This window comes from Leucopleurus acutus (genome assembly GCF_964270905.1).
Source record: "Leucopleurus acutus genome assembly, chromosome: 6".
In the NCBI taxonomy this organism is placed as follows: domain Eukaryota; kingdom Metazoa; phylum Chordata; class Mammalia; order Artiodactyla; family Delphinidae; genus Leucopleurus; species Leucopleurus acutus.
The window spans coordinates 65,687,040-65,708,129 of record NC_139149.1 but is presented as its reverse complement, the minus strand read 5'-3'; the positions used below and the strand labels follow the sequence as shown (position 1 = coordinate 65,708,129).

Here is a 21,090-nt window from a genome sequence, read left to right as displayed (position 1 = left end):
CAGAATTTTTGCCTCCTCCCCCCCCTTTTCATTAAGTTGGCTTTTCTGTTGATTTGTAAGTGCCTTTATGTATTTCAGATATGTATTTTTTGTCACATGTATGTATTGCAAGTAACTAGTCCTGTTCTTATCTCTCGAGCCCTGCAAGGCTGCCAGAGCTCTGCTGGTCTATGTCCCTCAGCAGCAGCCCTGAATCAGCAGATACTCGCAGGGAGAAAGTGACATTACCTTACCTCTCTGTGGTTCTGCCTTCTCTTGAGTCTTGACCCTTCTAGTCTTCATTTTTTTTTGCCAGCTCTCTGGTGTCTTTATTTTTTAGTTTTTATCTTGAACTAATTTTTGACTTATAAGAAACTTGCAAAAATAGTACAGAGAATTTCCATATAGTCTTCACCCAACGTCCCCTAATGTTAGCATCTTCCATAACTGTAGTTCACTTATCAAAACCAGGAGATTAACATCAGGAAAATACTATTCACCAAACAACAGGTCTTATTTGAATTTCACTAGTTTTCCCACTAATGTTCTTTTTCTTTTTCCAGGTCCCTCCTTGCCTTTAATTGTATTTCTCCTTAATCTTCTACAACCTGTGGTAGTTCTTCTCAGGCTTTCCTTGTTTTGAATGGCTTTGACCCTTTTTAAGTCCTCTGGTCACTTATTCTGCAGAATGTCCCGCAGTATGGAGATCTGTCTGATGTTTTCTCATGATTAGAATGAGGTTATTCATTTTTAGCCAGAATACCATAGAAACGATATGTTGTTCTTACTGTGCCTTATTGAGGAATTGATAATACTGATATTGGTGACATTAAGTTTGACCACTTGGTTAAGGTGGTATATATTGGGTTTTTTCATGGAAACTGTTTTTCTTTATAAATTAATATCTTGTAGGGAGATAATTCAGCACTATGCAAATCTCCTCTTTCTCCTCTAACTTTTGGTCTTCTATTTTCACATCCATCTGTGGATCTTATCTGCAACACTTACTACTGTAGTGTTTGCCAAATGGTGGTTTTCCTGTTTGTCTCTTTTTCCACATTTGGTAATTGAATTTCTCCTGTAAGAAAGAGTTGTGCCCTCCTCCATTTATTTATTAATTCAACTATATATTTATATCAGTATGGATTCATGAATATTTATCTTATTCTATGGGTTAAAGTCCAATGCTATCATTTATTTTCTTGTTCAGATCATTTCAACTTTGTCTATTAGGAGTTCCTTCAAGTTGACTCCAGTGTTCTTTTGACATACTCCCATCCCTTTTTTTGAGCACTTCCTTATAGCATCTTAAGTTGCTCCAGATCTTTAGTGCCTTTCAAGAGAAGATGTTAAAATTTTATCTGGCATCTCTAGTTGTTTTCAGCAGCATTACTAGTCTTTCACAATTTTGTCTGTCCTCCTTGGGAAGGGGAAGTGCTATAGTAAAGGATTTTTTCAAATACGCCATTTTCTGAAAAGGTCTATGTTGTTTTCCCCAGGGCCAATTCTGCTTCTTTCATCATAGTATCTTAGTTTGAATAAGAGATACTCTGATTGTCCAAAATGCATGTCATTTCTTGTATCTTTCAATGCGTATTTCAGAGAGGCAGCACTTTTCCCCACAGCCTTATTAGTAGGTTGGAAGGCTAGTCTTTACATGCTTGTTTCACTTCAAAGTGTTTTACATACTAAGTGGCATGCAGAATTAGGGGACTTTCAGTGTTTTATATTATTAGAGCAAGATTCTATTTGCTCACAGGAAATTTTATTCTTGAATTGAAATACACTAATATTGTTCATTTACCATTCACCTCTAAAGAATTTGTTATTTCATGGTATCTGTTTTGAGAACAGATGATAACACAGCATGAACTGCTGCAATAAGGAAGCTTGCTGATTCAGAATTAATTTGCCTCATCATACTATTTCAGTAGAGAGCTTTCAGTTTTATCAGTAAAATATTAAATAGCATAAAAACAATATGAACTTACCCCAAATTAGAAAATTTTAAAGCAAACACCAAGGAGAGAGAAGAGTGCATATTATTATAGGGCTCAGGTTTTAGTGTCAAGAAGCACCAAGAGTGGCATAAACCAGGGTCAGAGGGACGTTGATTCTGCACGGAGCCAGATGGTTTCTGCTTGGGTAGCTGCAGCTCAGCTGAGCTGCTTGATAGGAACCAGAGAAATAGGTCCTTAGTGGCAAACCAACTGACTGTGCCGGGGTAGGCATTTGGCAGGAGAAACAGAGGCTGGTACACTGACGTTTGGGTGGAGGTAGGACAAGGGTAGGCAACTTTCCACCATATTTCCTTCTTTTTGTATGTATTTATATGAACTTGACAGAAACTGTGGTCATCTCAGTACCCTTGATTATGTACCCAAACTAAATAACACAGATATCGTGATTGAATGTGTTTTATAGCTTAAAATGGTAAGATATTTCATTGTAATTAATATTTATATTTGTGATCATATCAATAAAATTAAAAGTTTCAAGGCCTTCTTAGAAGAGTTTTCTCAGAAATCAAGCCTTTGTGGCTCTCATAAAGCCTATGATTATATCTCAATATAGCTTCTCTTTGCTAGTACAGTTAGTACTTCTCTGATAGCAGAACTATCATTTCTGTAGGCAGAGGTTTTCATTTGAAAAATACATATTCATATCATTACACAAACCCAGTCATCCCGCTCAGCCCACCTCTTAGGAAGTGATGTTGCTGGCATGTATGATCATTGCATTTTAATTATGTACGAGATCTGACATAATATTTCATATGACATAATGCATGTGGGCTAGAGTTTATGTTTTGGATAAAATTTGTGAGTGGAAATGTACCACTTTAGTCACTTCATTAAAACTTTTACATTTGCTATAGTTTACTTAAAGTTCTTGTTTACTCTTTTGAGTTAAGGGTCAAAGCAGTACTTCAGTAAATATATTGTATATTCTTAAAAATTACACTATTTGTATAATGTTCTGTCATCAGACTTTGCATTCAATCGATTTGGCTCTGCATCCAGTTTGTCTGAATTAGTAAACCTGTAATGCATCAATAAGTGTGATTTTTCAGTTGTGAAATTAAGACTAAAATGAAAGCTAACTATATTTCATTTTACACATGCAGATAAAGATGTAAGAAAGAAGGGGCAAGGGAACCACAGAAGGAAAGAAGTAAATAAATTGATCAGGAAACAACACACGAATGATAGGAAACAAGAAGAAAGGAGACCAGAGCAACGGCACCAGGAAACGAGGACCGAGAGAGAAAGGAGGTCAGAGAAACCCAGAGACAGAGATTCAAAAGATCCCATAACAAAGTACACTTCAGACAGAGGGCTTCCTTCTGAGCGAAACAGCTACAGCAGAGCCATGAAGGACAGAGACCAAGAAATGTACATGGATTTGGAACATAATCTTGGGGATCCCAGAAAGAAAAGAGGAGAGAGAAGAAATTCTTTCTCTGAAAATGAGCACAAATACAGAAATAAGGACAGTGAGAATTTTAGAAGAAAGGATAGGTCCAAGTCAAGAGAAAAGGATAAAAAACATTCAGCCTCTAGAAGTGATGAAGATAGGTATCAGAATGGTGCTGAGAGACGCTGGGAAAAATCTAGCCGATACTCTGAACAATCCAGAGAATCAAAGAAGAATCAGGACCAGCGAAGAGAAAAGTCTCCAGCAAAGCAAAAAAAATAATTCTGCAAAATTACAGAAACTGAACATGCCTTATATTCAGTTGAAACAAATTATTTTTTACATTGATTGACAAACTTTGTAGCTTGTATAAAGTACTGGTTTGTATTTGTACATTTAAAAAATGTTTTCATTTAAAAAAATGTTTTGTAATTGATACTTCTCAAGGCCCTCCACATAAAATTATTTGAAAAGTTTCACTAGAGAGGGATGTAATTCTTGCCCATATTTTGTTAATAAAATGATCAAATGCTCATTGAATCAGTGATTGTTTTCCATTGACAAAATTTTTTTTCTGATAATAATGTTTCCAATTGTTTATAGAATTATTATAATAAATTGTTAGTGACTTTTTATTTGTAACTGAAGACCAAAATAGATGAACCATTTCAGGTTAACATTTTTGCTTTGTTAATGAGATGCTATGAACCTTTCTTAGGAGTCACGCTTTTTTTAAAGTAGAGGAATTATTTTAATATTCATATTATGTCTTGAACAAAATAGGTATGTGTAGTTTTTTTCAGAAGTGTTTTGGTGAAGCTAGGTGTATGTTAGTCTTTAAACAGATACACAGCTATCTGATTTATAATTAGGACTTCTCTCGATAACATCTCTTTCTGGACTGTTAGATGAACGTTTAATTGAAATTCTTTGTGATTAGTGCTTTTTCTCAGCCTTGAAGTTATATCATTGTTGGTAAGTTAATATGTATTTAATTTTTAATTTGGATTAATAGATAACCAGAAAACATACAGTCATGAGAAGTGTGGGCAAGACTAACTGTGAAATAATTCTAGTTTTTTTTATAAGAATTTTAAGGGTTTCTATCATTGTAACTCTCACCAGTTAATATGTGACCGTATTATTTTTACTTTTGAAATAAAATATTGCCTCTGAAATTTTAGATCTGCTGACAGACATTTAACCTTATTTACTAAATAGACTACTTGTACTTGTTCACCTTAAAAGTACATAAAATCCATTTTAGCCAGTATCCAGGTTCAAGAGTAATGGGACCACCATTTTAATGTTTCTCTTTGAGACGTACTCTGATTCAAAATGTCTTCTATTTTTGTTATTTAAAAACTTGAGTATAAGTAACAATAAAGTCCATGTCAGTAAAGAAATATTATGCTCTCCTCCTCCTCTTCCTGTGTCCCCCAAAGTATTAAATCGAATATGGCAGCTTGGAAAAATTCTTTTCAACACTTTCTCCATCTGTGGTGGTTGGAAGATGGTGAGTTGTGATTACAATGGACCGACACAGACATAGTACATTTCACAGAACTGTGAAGCTCAGCAAATTGGATTTAAGGAACACATAGGCTGTAAGCCCTAAAGGAAATAAATAAGCATTAATTTTTTTTTTAACTAAACATTGATCTTTAGAGGTGGTATCAAGGAAAAAACAGTGGACTAGAAATTTTATTTTCTTCACTTTAACCTTAGTTCATAATTTCTTTTCTAAATGTAAAAATGGGAAGCCATTCTTTTTATTGAGTACTTAAGACCTTAAAGAGTTATTAAAGTAGATTTTTTTTTTTAATGTATGTAACTTTTACAAGCTTCTATGTGCCCAAGTCTGTTCTAGGAATTAGAGGTAAAACAATGAAAGAAATAAAGTCTCAACTCTTATAGTTGGGAGAGAGAATGGTGAAAGACAATGAACAAGAAATGTAAGTATACCCAGTGGTAATAAATGATGTGAAGAAGAGAGTGTGATAATGGAGGGGGGCGGGGGGTGATGATTTTACGTAGGAAGGACAGAGAAGATATCTCATAAGGTGGTGTTTGCTGTGGGAAGAACCAAGGCAGAAGGAACTGCTGAGGCATAGATATTTATTTATAATAAATATTGCCTGGAAAGTTTTGTTAACATTTCCTGTTGTACTTTTATTTTTTAATTGTTAAAATTACTTATATTTTTTCTCTATAAGTATAGTTAAGTCTCTTTAATTGGAATCCCAATAACCTGATAGCATAATCATTATCAACAGATGATAATAGATATCATTCAACATGGATTGGATATGTTCCTGTATTTTAAAACAGGAAAGGAACTGCTAAGTGAATTAATAATATAAATAAAGTTGTAAGGTGGATGTTTAATATTCTTAAAATAACATACCATTGTTGCATACTGTTAACTGTTTCCTGTTGTACTTAATTCAGCTTTTTTTACTCTTCACGATTTTATTTACTCTTACAAAAGCAGTTAACAGAACACTTAAGTACCTTCAAGCAGAAGTATTTAAAATGTAAGGGAGTCATATCAGGACATAATACATAAGAGCCTGGGTGGGGAATTGCACTATTTGCCTTCTTGATGCATTTCTATAGCGTCAAATATGTGTTCCCGTCCACTGCCTGCCACTCAGGCAGGTTTCTCACTTTCATCCTTTTTAATATGCAGACAAGAAATATGTTTGCTATGTCTAATTTTTTACTTTTCAGGATTAGCATTTTGTAAGGATCACCTGAGTTCTAGATACTTCGCATGCGTTGCTCATTGTTTTTCAGTTTCGCAACTTCCTTGCCTCCAAGGTTCTCTTCCCCCATCCCTACCTTTCACATCCCTAGCCACCCCCTCCTGTGGTCATCTCCTTCATGTTGACATCAAAATCCATACAACCTCTAAAAACTCTCCTTTAAGCACTATACTTTGACGCCTGCCCATCCAGCTCATCTGCTTTAATGCTGCTATTCTAGCAACCTTTTTTTACTTCCATCACAACTTTAGAGCTATTGACTTTGTTCTAATGTTACCCCCTCCCTCATTTCTTCACTTCCTTGTTCTGTGGTCCATCATTTGATAGATGAACAAATGAATAAACTAATTTCCACAAAATAACCCTTTGAGAAGTGGTTTTGTCTTCCTGTATTGCAGAAGAAAAGAGTGAAATGCAGAGGTTAATTAGGTCAGGCCACAAAACTGGTATGTAGCAGGACCAGATTTTAACCCAGATAAGCTTTATTCCAGCTTGAGAGGAGTAATATTTGAGTACCAGCTCTGCCACCTACCAGCTATGTGGACTTGGGCAAATTATTTCATCTCTCCAACCTTCACATTCATCTTTAAAATTTAAAATGTTTACTGTGCCCACAGGGAACTATATTCAATATCCTGGGATAAACCATAATGAAAAAGAATATAAAAAAGAATGTATATATGTGTAAAACTGAGTCACTTTGCTGTACAGCAGAGATAACACAACACTGTAAATCAACTGTACCTCAAAAAACATTTTTTTTAAGTTTATGGTGCCCACCTTACACAGTTATAGTGATGATTAAATGAAATAAAGCAGTCAAAGGCCTGTAGTAATTCATAGCACAAAGTGGGCATTTAACAAATACTGGTTTTCTTTTTCCTCAGCATCTAGCAAAGACTTAGGAGAAAATTGAGGTTCATTGACTGACTCATGATTGTTCTGTTATAAGTCATCTGTGATAGAATGTTAAAAAAGGATTGTGTTAAAATAGCTACACAGAAAATTAATGGATTTTTCTAGAGTCAATGTGTGACAAAGAGTAATTCTCTATCATTTCTCTCCTATTATAGTACTTCTTTTCCAGATGTATGTATTCTTTTAATTTAAGCGGCCAGCTTCTTATACCCCTGATTTCACATTTCCCAAATGTGTTGTCAGAAAGGGGAAAAAAAGTTTTCGTTATCTCTGATAGTTATGAGTGAATTTTTTTTATGAGGGAATTTTTTGTTCTTGATTTTAATACTTTGTTTATTCTACTGTCATTTTGACTCTACTGGTGTGGGGTTTTTTCCCCCTAATTCATGTCTACTTTATGATTATATGCTTTCATTCATCAAGATCTTTTAGAACCGTGATCCTTTTTTCCTAATCCTTTTCTCACTTTTTCCAATGTAGTCAGATGTCCTTTCTGACCTTTCACATTCTTTCATTCTGTTCCATGTTTATTCCACTGGATGTTTCTTCAGTCAAGCAAACTTTAATGCCCGCTGATATTTTAGGAGGGAACCCAGAGTGCCTGGTGTTCCCTTCCTGTGGACATCTCCGTGTGCACACTTCCAAACCCTAACTGAAACACTTCCACGTGGTTTTCCCGGCTCTCCTTATTCTGATCTCTTGTGTCCCCTCAGCCTTTCGGCCTTGGATATGTTCCACAACTTCTATTTATACCCACCCACATGTTTCTTTTTAAATGTCCTTAAAAACTTTTGAGCACATTACATATCTCCAGCTAGAACATATGTTTCTTGAAGTTAGTCCTATCTATGCATTGTATGTTTTCTAGAGATAAATGTGTGGACATCTTACCACTATGACTCACCCTTCTCACTGCGCAAGACCATGCTTTGTGGGGAGGGATGAAACTGTTGAGTTCACCTTAGGCCAACTTTGCACAGGTAGAAGAACGGAGATACTCAGCTAGCCGAAGTCACATAGGGTGTGTATGTCTGTGTGTACGTACAGAAGAGCACAGGCTTTCTATTAGAAAAAGACTCAGGTTCATATAGAGTAATTTATGACCATTTAAATTGAATACTATTTGGCTAACTGCACATGTAAGTCTAACTTTTTACCACTTGCTGGTTGTTGACCTTCATTCAGGCAGTCCTTTTTTTTTTAACTTTTCAGACAGGTCCTATAACCTCTATGTCTCAGTTTTCTCATCTGTAATATGGTTTAATAATTGAAACTCCCTCAAATAGTAAATGATCTCTGTGGCATGCTTAAAACAGTGCCTGGCAATAAGTGCTCATCATTACAGTTTGTACTATCAGTGTACTGACATGGTACCACTAGACCAAGAACTGCAAACTCAAATACCTACAGGGGCCAGGGGGATCACACAGCTGAAACAATCAAATGCAGCGGTAAACTGGAGTCATTTAAAGGCAGCAATAGGTGCCCAGCTCCACCCAATTGTGCCGTAGGCTGAGGTTGACAAATCTGCCTGGTTTTCAAGAGGATTAAAGAATAAGAATTTGTATGTAGCTTTTGATTGTTTAATGTTGACAATGACTTTGAGTAAGTTTAAAACAGCCCAAAGTTTATTGAAGGTCCAAAGAAAGCAGTCTCTACAGGTAAATTAGCTTTCGAGTAGCTGGTTTGTGATTCCACTCTAAACCCTCAAAAACGATCTTTCACGTATTTTGAAATAACACTTTTATTATACAAAGAAGATCTTGGCTTTAGTTTCTGCTCTCATAATAGTGGGAGAATAGGCCCTTCATCTTTCTTGAGAAACCTCATTTATTTTGCTAATCTCAGCAATCCCCTCTAGCTAAGTTACTCCAAAATTTGTGTCAAGTTTCAGTTCTGCATTTCACTGGCCTATTCCCCATAATGTCATGGATCCAAAATACAATTCATTTTTCCTCAGATCTGCATCTTTTCCAACTTAACTGTGAGATGATTCCACCAATCTCCTGTCACTTTTGCATGTTCAGAGCTGTTCCCCTATCCTCAAATTGCCAAATTCTATCAATATTGCTTTTGGAAGTCTGCAAATATCCCTATCTTCCCACTCTGACACCACCATAGTCTTGGCCCTTTTTACATATGGCTGGACTTGGACAATAGCTTATTGGTCATCTACTGTGTGCCAGGTACTGTTCTGAGGATATAGCAAAGAGGACACACAAACAGGGGACCTGTTTTCAGTTGAGCCTAAATTTTTGTGGGAAAACAAGATCAAGTTTAAAAAATAAAAACTTATACTTTGAAAAATATTAGCTACCCAGAAAAATCAGTGCAGTGACCACTTATATACAAACTACCTAGATTCAGGTTAATCTAAAGCATTATTTTCGTCCTTATCCACTGAAGTCCAGTGACTCCTCTAGCATTTTTTTTTTTTACACCTTTATTGGAGTGTAATTGCTTTACAATGGTGTGTTAGTTTCTGCTTTATAACAAAGTCAATCAGTTATACATATACATATGTCCCATATCTCTTCCCTCTTGCGTCTCCCTCCCTCCCACCCTCCCTATCCCACCCTCCAGGCGGTCACAAAGCACCGAGCTGATATCCCTGTGCTATGCACCTGCTTCCCACTAGCTATCTACCTTACGTTTGGTAGTGTATATATGTCCATGCCTCTCTCTCGCTTTCTCACATCTTACCCTTCCCCCTCCCCATATCCTCAAGTCCATTCTCTAGTAGGTCTGTGTCTTTATTCCTGTCTTACCCCTAGGTTCTTCATGACATTTTTTTTTCTTAAATTCCATATATATGTGTTAGCATACGGTATTTGTCTTTCTCTTTCTGACTTACTTCACTCTGTATGACAGACTCTAGATCTATACACCTCATTACAAATAGCTCAATTTCGTTTCTTTTTATGGCTGAGTAATATTCCATTGTATATATGTGCCACATCTTCTTTACCATTCATCCGATGATGGACACTTGGGTTGTTTCCATTTCCGGGCTATTGTAAATAGAGCTGCAATGAATATTTTGGTACATGACTCTTTTTGAATTATGGTTTTCTCAGGGTATATGCCCAGTAGTGGGATTGCTGGGTCATATGGTAGTTCTATTTGTAGTTTTTTAAGGAACCTCCATACTGTTCTCCACAGTGGCTGTATCAATTTACATTCCCACCAACAGTGCAATAGGGTTCCCTTTTCTCCACACCCTCTCCAGCATTTATTGTTTCTAGATTTTTTGATGATGGCCATTCTGACTGGTGTGAGATGATATCTCATTGTAGTTTTTATCCGCATTTCTCTAATGATTAATGAAGTTCAGCATTCTTTCATGTGTTTGTTGGCAGTCTGTATATCTTCTTTGGAGAAATGTCTATTTAGGTCTTCTGCCCATTTTTGCATTGGGTTGTTTGTTTTTTTGTTATTGAGCTGCATAAGCTGCTTATAAATTTTGGAGATTAATCCTTTGTCAGTTGCTTCATTGGCAAATATTTTCTCCCATTCTGAGGGTTGTCTTTTGGTCTTGTTTATGGATTCCTTTGCTGTGCAAAAGCTTTGAAGTTTCATTAGGTCCCATTTGTTTATTTTTGTTTTTATTTCCATTTCTCTAGGAGGTGGGTCAAAAAGGATCTTGCTGTGATTTATGTCCTAGAGTGTTCTGCCAATGTTTTCCTCTAAGAGTTTGACAGTTTCTGGCCTTACATTTAGATCTTTAATCCATTTTGAGCTTATTTTTGTGTATGGTGTTAGGGAGTGATCTAATCTCATACTTTTACATGTACCTGTCGTGTTTTCCCAGCACCACTTATTGAAGAGGCTGTCCTTTCTCCACTGTACATTCCTGCCTCCTTTATCAAAGATAAGGTGACCATATGTGCGTGGGTTTATCTCTGGGCTTTCTCTCCTGTTCCATTGATCTATCTTTCTATTTTTGTGCCAGTACCATACTGTCTTGATTACTATATCTTTCTAGTATAATCTGAAGTCAGGAAGCCTGATTCCTCCAGCTCCGTTTTTCGTTCTCGAGATTCCTTTGGCTATTCGGGGTCTTTTGTGTTTCCATACAAATTGTGAAATTTTTTGTTCTACTTCTGTGAAAAATACCAGTGGTAGTTTGATAGGGATTGCATTGAATCTGTAGATTGCTTTGGGTAGTAGAGTCATTTTCAGAATGTTGATTCTTCCAATCCAAGAACATGGTATATCTCTCCATCTATTTGTATCATCTTTAATTTCTTTCATCAGTGTCTTATAATTTTCTTCATACAGGTCTTTTGTCTCCGTAGGTAGGTTTATTCCTAGATATTTTATTCTTTTTGTTGCAATGGTAAATGGGAGTGTTTTCTTGATTTCACTTTCAGATTTTCCATCATTAGTGTATAGGAATGCCAGAGATTTCTGTGCATTAATTTTGTATCCTGCTACTTTAGCAAATTCATTGATTAGCTCTAGTATTTTTCTGGTATCATCTTTAGGATTCTCTATGTATAGTATCATGTCATCTGAAAACAGTGACAGCTTTACTTCTTCTTTTCCAATTTGGATTCCTTTTATTTCCTTTTCTTCTCTGATTGCTGTAGCTAAAACTTCCAAAACTATGTTGAATAAGAGTGGTGAGAGTGGGCAACCTTGTCTTGTTCCTGATCTTAGTGGAAATGCTTTCAGTTTTTCACCATTGAGGATGATGTTGGCTGTGGGTTTGTCATATATGGCCTTTATTATGTTGAGGAAAGTTCCCTCTATGCCTACTTTCTGCAGGGTTTTTATCATAAATGGGTGTTGAATTTTGTCAAAAGCTTTCTCTGCATCTATTGAGATGATCGTGTGGTTTTTCTCCTTCAATTTGTTAATATGGTGTATCACATTGTTTTGCGTATATTGAAGAATCCTTGCATTCCTGGAATAAACCCCACTTGATCATGGTGTATGATCCTTTTAATGTGCTGTTGGATTCTGTTTGCCAGTATTTTGTTGCGGATTTTTGCATCTATGTTCATCAGTGATATTGGCCTGCAGTTTTCTTTCTTTGTGAAATCCTTGTCTGGTTTTGGTATCAGGGTGATGGTGGCCTCGTAGAATGAGTTTGGGAGTGTTCCTCCCTCTGCTATATTTTGGAAGAGTTTGAGGAGGATAGGTGTTAGCTCTTCTCTAAATATTTGATAGAATTCGCCTGTGAAGCCATCTGGTCCTGGGCTTTTGTTTGTTGGAAGATTTTTATTCACAGTTTCAATTTCAGTGCTTGTGACTGGCCTGTTCATATTTTCTATTTCTTCCTGATTCAGTCTTGGCAGGTTGTGCATTACTAAGAATTTGTCCATTTCTTCCAGGTTGTCCATTTTATTGGCATAGAGTTGCTTGTAGTAATCTCTCATGATCGTTTGTATTTCTGAAGTGTCCATTGTTACTTCTCCTTTTTCATTCTAATTCTGTTGATTTGAGTCTTCTCCCTTTTTTTCTTGATGAGCCTGGCTAATGGTTTATCAATTTTGTTTACCTTCTCAAAGAACCAGCTTTTAGTTTTATTGATCTTTGCTCTTGTTTCCTTCATTTCTTTTTCATTTATTTATGATTTCTTTCCTTCTGCTAACTTTGGGGTTTCTTTGTTCTTCTATCTCTAATTGCTTTAGGTATAAGGTTAGGTTGTTCATTTGAAATGTTTCTTGTTTCTTGAGGTAAGACTGTATTGCTATAAACTTCCCTCTTTGAACTGCTTTTGCTGCATCCCATAGGTTTTGAGTCATCGTGTTTTCATTGTCATTTGTTTCTAGGTATTTTTTGATTTCCTCTTTGATTTCTTCAGTGATCTCTTGGTTATTTAGTAGTGTATCGTTTAGCCTCCATGTGTTTGTATGTTTTACAGGTTTTTTCCTGTAATTGATATCTAGACTCATAGCATTGTGGTTGGAAAAGGTACTTGATATGTATTCAATTTTCTTAAATTTACCAAGGCTTGATTTGTGACCCAAGATATGATCTATCCTGGAGAATGTTTCATGAGTGCTTGAGAAGAAAGTGTATTCTGTTGTTTTTGGATGGAGTGTCCTATAAATATCAATTAAGTCCATCTTGTTTAATGTATCATTTAAAGCTTGTGTTTCCTTATTTATTTTCATTTTGGATAATCTGTCCATTGGTGAAAGTGGGGTGTTAAAGTCCCCTACTATGATTGTGTTACTGTCGATCTCCCCTTTAATGGTTGTTAGTATTTGCCTTATGTATTGAGGTGCTCCTATGTTTACAATTGTTATATCTTCTTGGATCGATCCCTTGATCATTATGTAGTGTCCTTCTTTGTCTCTTCTAATAGTCTTTATTTTAAAGTCTATTTTGTCTGATATGAGAATTGCTACTCCAGCTTTCTTTTGGTTTCCATTTGCATGAAATATCTTTTTCCATCCCCTTACTTTCAGTCTGTATGTGTCTCTCGGTCTGAAGTGGGTCTCTTGTAGACAGCATATATATGGGTCTTGTTTTTGTATTTATTCAGCCAATCTGTGTCTTTTGGTGGGAGCATATAGTCCATTTACATTTAAGGTAATTATCGATATGTATGTTTCTATTTCCATTTTCTTAATTGTTTTGGGTTCGTTATTGTAGGTCTTTTCCTCCTCTTGTGCTTCTTGCCTAGAGAAGTTCCTTTAGCAGTTGTTGTAAAGCTGGTTTGGTGGTGCTGAACTCTCTGGTTTTGCTTGTCTGTAAAGGTTTTAATTTCTCCATCAAATCTGAATGAGATCCTTGCTGGGTAGAGTAATCTTGTTTGTAGGTTTTTCTCCTTCATCACTTTAAATATGTCCTGCCAGTCCCTTCTGGCTTGCAGAGTTTCTGCTGAAAGATCAGCTTTTAACCTTATGGGGATTCCCTTGTGTGTTATTTGTTGTTTTTCCCTTGCTGCTTTTAATATGTTTTCTTTGTATTTAATTTTTGACAGTTTGATTAATATGTGTCTTGGCATATTTCTCCTTGGATTTATCCTGTATGGGACTCTCTGTGCTTCCTGGACTTGATTAACTATTTCCTTTCCCATATTAGGGAAGTTTTCAACTATAATCTCTTCAAATACTTTCTCAATCCCTTTCTTTTTCTTTTCTTCTTCTGGAACCCCTATAATTCGAATGTTGGTGCATTTAATGTTGTCCCAGAGGTCTCAGAGACTGTCCTCAGTTATTTTCATTCTTTTTTCTTTATTCTGCTCTGCAGTAGTTATTTCCACTATTTTATCTTCCAGGTTACTTATCTGTTCTTCTGCCTCAGTTATTCTGCTATTGATCCCTTCTAGAGTATTCATTTCATTCATTGTGTTGTTCATCATTGTTTGTTTCATCTTTAGTTCTTCTAGGCCCTTTTTAAATGTTTCTTGCATTTTGTCCATTCTATTTCCAAGATTTTGGATCATCTTTACTGTCATTATTCTGAATTCTTTTTCAGGTGGACTGCCTACTTCATCTTCATTTGTTAGGTCTGGTGGGTTTTTATCTTGCTCCTTCATCTGCTGTGTGTTTTTCTGTCTTCTCATTTTGCTTATCTTACTGTGTTTGGGGTCTCCTTTTTGCAGGCTGCAGGCTCATAGTTCCCGTTGTTTTTGGTGTCTGTCTCCAGTGGCTAAGGTTAGTTCAGTAGGTTGTGTAGGCTTCCCGGTGGAGGGGACTAGTGCCTGTGTTCTGGTGGATGAGGCTGGATCTTGTCTTTCTGGTGGGCAGGTCCACGTCTGGTGGTGTGTTTTGGGGTGTCTGTGGACTTATTATGATTTTAGGCAGACTCTCTGCTAATGGGTGGGGTTGTGCTCCTGTGTTGCTAGTTGTTTGGCATAGGATGTCCAGCACTGTAGCTTGCTGGTCGTTGAGTGAAGCTGGGTGCTGGTGTTGAGATGGAGATCTCTGGGAGATTTTTGCTGTTTGATATTATGTGGAGCTGGGAGGTCTCTTGTGGACCAGTGTCCTGAAGTTGGCTCTCCCACCTCAGAGGCACAGCACTGACTTCCGGCTGCAGCACCAAGAGCCTTTCATCCACACGGCTCAGAATAAGAGGGAGAAAAAGTAGAAAGAAAAAATTAGTAGAAGAATAAAGAAAGAAAGAAAGGAGGGAGGGAGGGAAGGAGGAAGGAAGGAAGGAAGGAAGGAAGGAGGGAAGGAAGGAAAAAAGAAAGAAAGAAAGAAGATAAAGTAAAATAAAATAGAGTAAGATAAAATATAAAGTTATTAAAATAAAAAAATAATTATTAAGAAAAAAAATTGAAAAAAAAAAAACCAAAAAACGGACAGATAGAACCCTAGGACAAATGGTGGAAGCAAAGGTATACAGCATAAATCTTACTCTCAAAGCCCACCTCCTCAATTTGGGATGATTGGTTGTCTATTCATGTATTCCACAGACATCAAGTTGATTGTGGAGCTTTAATCCGCTGCTTCTGAGGCTGCTGGGAGGGATTTCCCTTTCTATTCTTTGTTCTCACAGGTCCCAGGGGCTCAGCTTTGGATTTGGCCCCGCCTCTGCGTGTAGGTCGCTGGAATCTTTTCTTCGCTCAGACAGGACGCGGTTAAAGGAGCCGCTGATTCCGGGGCTCTGGCTCACTCAGACCGGGGAGAGGGCGGGGCACGGAGGGCGGGGCGAGCCTGCGGCGGCAGAGGCCAGCGTGACGTTGCACCAGCCCGAAGCGCGCCGTGCGTTCTCCTGGGTAAGTTGTCCCTGGATCCTGGGACCCTGGCAGTGGCAGGCTGGACAGGCTCCCCGGAAGGGTGTTGTGGATGGTAACCTGTGCTCGCACACAGGCTTCTTGGTGGCGACAGCAGCAGCCTTAGTGTCTCATGCCCGTCTCTGGGGTCCGTGCTTTTAGCCGCGGCTCGCGCCTGTCTCTGGAGCTCCTTTAAGCAGCGCGCTTAATCCCCTATCCTCGTGCACCAGGAAACAAAGAGGGAAGGAAAAGTATCTTGCCTCTTCGGCAGCTCCAGACTTTTCCCCGGACTCCCTCCCGGCTAGCCGTGGTGCACTAAGCCCTGCAGACTGTGTTCACGCCGTCAACCCCAGTCCTCTCCCGGCGCTCTGATGGAAGCCCGAGCCTCAGCTCGCAGCCCCGCCCGCCCCGGCGGGTGAGCAGACAAGCCTCTCGGGCTGGTGAGTGCCGGTCGGCCCTGATCCTCTGTGCGAGAATCTCTCCGCTTTGCCCCCCGCACCCCTGTGGCTGCGCTCTCCTCCGCAGCTCCGAAGCTTTCCCCCTCTGCCACCCGCAGTCTCCTCGCGCGAAGGGGCTTCCTAATGTGTGGAAAGCTTTTCTCCTTCACAGCTCCCTCCCACTGGTGCAGGCCCCGTCCCTATCCTTTTGTCTCTGTTTTTTTCTTTTTTCTTTTGCCCTACCCAGGTACGTGGGGGGTTTCTTGCCTTTTGGGAGGTCTGAGGTCTTCTGCCAGGGTTCAGTAGGTGCTCTGTAGGAGTTGTCCCACGTGTAGATGTATTTCTGGTGTATCTGCTAGTGTTGGAGGGCCTCCTGCAGAGGCGTGGTGTGGCTGTGGCTCACCGTGGGGACAAGAACACTCTCTAGCATTTTTTTAAAGTTCAAGTTCCATTTGTCTTTCTTAATGTTGGTTCTAGCAGCTGACCATCCTCTGAGCACTACTATGTGGCACATTTTAGAGTACCTAATTTTTACAACGACAACTAAAAGGTAAGAGCTATCCCAGTTTTACAGCTCACACGCTCATGTCTGCCCAGCTAAGACATGGCAAAGCCAGAACTCTATCCCCCACGTGTTCACACATGACAGGTGAAATCAGTTTTTTCTTAAGGTTACCCTGTCGCACAAACACTGCTATAGCTGAGCTGGTTATTTACTGCCCTGGAAAGATACTACCCTTTCTCCTCTCTGGATTTCTGCCTCCCTTCTACCCTCCTCCTAAAATATCCTTTTCTGTTTGCCCATCCAAATCTTTCAAGATTCAACACACATCCACCTTGCTACTAACTTGAAGGTTGCTCTGCTGTAGAACCCAACAATGGCTTTTCCTTCTATAGCGCTTGATGCATTTCAAGGCACACATAGTAAACACCTTGTAATTAGCACTTGTATGTCATACAATGAGATCGTTTTTATTTTTTGTCTTAACCCACCTAAGTAGATTATACATTTGTCAGTGGCAGGAGTTTTGTCTTAAACATTGCCTTTCTGTCTGTACCTTGCTATTGACCAGGGTTTCTCAACCTCAGCACTAGTGATATTTTGGATTAGTTAATTCTTTGGTTTGGGGGCCTGTCCTGTACATCGTAGAATGTTTAGCAGCATCCCTGGCCTTACCTATTAGATGCCAGTAGTACCAGCCTCCCAGTCCTGAAAATGAAAAATGTCTCCAGACATTACCAAATAGGCCCTTGGAGGCAAAATCATCTCTAGTTGATGACCACGGCCATAGATGTAGCACTTAGGAAATACCCTTCAGTGGATCACAATGCTAGTGTTTATTGTGGGAACTTCACTGTCTTCCACTCATATAAAGCTGTGTCTACTTATACAGCCCTCTTGTTTTTGTGAGGGCGAGATTTGTTTTAAATGAGGAACTCACCATTTAATAGAGAACAGAACACATTCTGGTTGACATTTTAAAAGGTAGATTTTCTGCAAATGGAAGCATGATTAGCCTGTTCAAATGATTGTCTCATATAGGTTCTGGTTTCTTGTCATAGCTGTTTATTATAACCAACACATTTTAGGAATGGAAAACAACCAGCTGTGAGTATTATATTATTTTTAATCCCATATTAGAGAATTAGATTATCCAATATCCAAATACCTTAATTTTTGATCATACACTTCAGTGACAGTCAAATGGTTGTTAAAGTGAATTAACTAGTCATTTAATCAGTAATTTTGTGCATTACAAGACCTAAATGATTGGGCAAATGGGATTGAATCTCCTGTGAGTCGGTTTCCCTCCTAGAAAAAATCCTGGAACAGTATCTGGTATGAATTAGGAGTCCTTATGAGTCCCATACTTTATATAGCACCCGTTTTGCTTAACCAGAGAGCTACCCTTCTCTAACACTTTTTTTAAAATATAAATTTAATTTAATTTATTTTATTTTTGGCTGTGTTGGGTCTTCATTGCTGCGTGCGGGCTTTCTCTAGTTGTGGTGAGTGGGGGCTACTCTTCATTGCGGTGCGCAGGCTTCTCATTGCAGTGGCTTCTCTTATTGTGGAGCACAGGCTCTAGGCACACAGGCTTCAGTAGTCGTGGCACGTGGGCTCAGTAGTTGTGGCTCACGGGCTCTAGAGTGCAGGCTCAGTAGATGTGGCGCACGGGCTTAGTTGCTCTGCGGCATGTGGGATCTTCCCGGACTAGGGCTCGAACCCATGTCCCCTGCATTGGCAGGCAGATTAGTAACCACTGCTCCACCAGGGAAGGACCTCTAACACTGTTTTTACGACCGATATATAGTCATAAAAGCCTTATGAGGGCTGTACTGAACATTCGCTGTTTTTGTATGAGGATTATTCCTTCTCTCCGATCAGATAATTCTGGTAAACCTGCCAAAGAAAGAACTCCCTGGCCTAGCCATACAAAGTACCTGATCCCCCTGGGCAATGCCATTGCTTCACGAGTGAGCATGTGACCTAAGCTGGGCCACTCAGAGCTTCTCCAGTAGTTTTTCAGTTTGGAACATGAAACACAGGGCCATATCTAAGGGCACACGGAGCAAGGAAGGTGTTTATTGAAGCTAGAGCATCCACGGCCACATGGAAAAAGCCAATCTGCAGTACAGAGGATGAGTACAACTCAAAGCAAGCAGTGCCCAGATAGAGGAGGAGTCCTAACAATTTTGAGTTCCTAAATAAATTTAAGTGTGGCTGGCGCTACACTTCCAAGTTATATGAGCCAATGAATTCGCTTTTCTATTTAAGCTACTTTGATTTGGATTTGTACCACTTGCACTAAAAGCATCTGTATTAATTCAGGGTGATTCCTGTTGTTCGGCAGTTTTGGGTGACAAGGACAGCTCTTCCCACCACGCTATACTTTTGCTTACATACTTCTGCATGTAGCCTTTCCTTTTGAGTATAGAAGAAAATAAATATATACTCCATAAAGATAACCTGTGAAAAATATAAAAAAGGACCTTTGGGTGGCTCTTAATACTTCACGGAAATATCTAAATGAGTGATTTTAAATGAGGTTAATTTTATTACTAGTGCTCTATTTTTATAACAGAACCTCACTTTTCCTACAGCACTCTTCCTGGGCTTTGAAATGTATTGCACAGATGTAACAATTCAGTTCACAAACAAAAATTGGTTTCATATTACCAGTGAAAAAGACTAACTGCAGCTATTTTGGGAGCTGTAATGCCTCCTTTAAACCACAAAGATACTTGAGCTCATTACCTTTACAACTAATGTATTCTCCTGATCATTTTACAATATGAAATAGTGAACAGTAAGAAGACTTCGAACATTTGCAATCTTCTTACAGAATATAAATGCAGCCTGAAAACCCCATGATACACAGAGATGCTTCCTCAAAATATAGAAAAAACGCAGAAAGTAAATATTGCCATTCCTCAAGTTTTGAGAACAATTTTCCTTATGTCCTTAATATTATTTTCTGTCCAAAAAGGAAGAAACAAAATTCTTAATTATAGTTGTCTAAAGAGGGAAAAGAGAGAGGAGGAAAAGTTGTGTTTGTGGTTAATGAAAGACGCTGCATTTCTCGCCTAGGCTGGAGGCAAGTTTTGGAGAATCGATAGGAGAGACAGGAGGCACTGGAGAGGAACAAGCAGTACTAATGAAAAAGAGTCTTCTACTACTGTAGACACTCCTTGGAGGTCAGACATTCAATTTTACATTCCTTTGTGTCCCCAGGTTCAAATCTATCTCTTATAGGTAGTCAATAAGCATTTGATGAGTGAATGGGCAAACAGATTATTTTGGTTTATTGCTAGGCAGAATGATTTGATACACTTCGGGATCCTCTGGGTTTTATGAAATTTTAAATGCAGGATCAATTATTGTTAACCTAACTGGAGTCCAAATGTAAGTATTTTGTAGTAGAGCAAGAGAAAATAGAAGGTAAGAATGCATTAGCTTCAAACCTAGGACACCAAAATGAAGATAGGGCTTCCCTGGTGGCGCAGTGGTCGAGAGTCCGCCTGCCGATGCAGGAGACGCGAGTTCGTGCTCCGGTCCGAGAAGATCCCACATGCTGCGGAGCAGCTGGGCCCGTGAGCCATGGTCGCTGAGCCTGCACATCCGGAGCCTGTGCTCCGCAACGGGAGAGGCCGCAACAGTGAGAGGCCCACGTACCGCAAAAAAAAAAAAAAAGAAAGAAAGATGTATGCATAAAAGTGTGTTAAAGGGAAAAAAAGTACAGAAGTGATGGGAGTGTTAATGAGTAAAGTCAGTTTTTGAAAATTGTTTGACAGTATCAGCTAAATTTGAGCATAGGTGCTCCCTATGAGCCAGTACTTTCACTCCTAATTGCTCAACAGGGCAGTGGAATACTGCATGTGGAATGGGGGAGGGTGGTAAAAGGGTACAAACTTCAATTATAAGATGAATAAGGTCTAAGAACCTAATGTACAACATGGTGACTATAGTTGATAACATTGTATTATATAAATAAAATTTGCTAAGAGAACAGAACTTAAATGTTCTCACCAAAAAAAACCAACCAACCAAACAAACAAAAATGATAAATATGTGAGGTAAGAGATAACTCCATGGGGGGATATTCTTACACAGTGTAAATGTATATCAAATCATTACTTTGTACACTTTAAATGTCTTACAGTTTTGTCAATTATACCTCAGTAAAGCTGTTAAAAAAAACCCAAAACACCACATGTTACGTACTTAGGTACCTGAACAGTAAGAGCACTACAAACATTTCAATCTCCTTTCTTCTCAACAGAACTGTGTACAGATATGCACCAAAAGACGAGTGCAAGAATATTCATAATATCATTATTCATAATAGCCCAAAATTGGAAACAACCCAACATTCATCAACAGTAGAAT

General features: G+C 38.5%; 1 protein-coding gene across 1 annotated transcript; it reads left to right on the top strand.

The window, feature by feature from the left end:
- Positions 1-170: 170 nt before the first annotated feature.
- LOC309963275 (pre-mRNA-splicing factor CWC22 homolog) lies at positions 171-4,686 on the top strand (the record flags this gene model as incomplete). Its single annotated transcript, XM_082841572.1, has 2 exons — positions 171-218; positions 3,079-4,686. The coding sequence occupies 2 exons, from the start codon at positions 171-173 to the stop codon at positions 3,676-3,678; spliced, it is 648 nt and encodes a 215-aa protein (XP_082697698.1). The 3' UTR covers positions 3,679-4,686.
- Between the last annotated feature and the right edge of the window lie 16,404 nt (positions 4,687-21,090).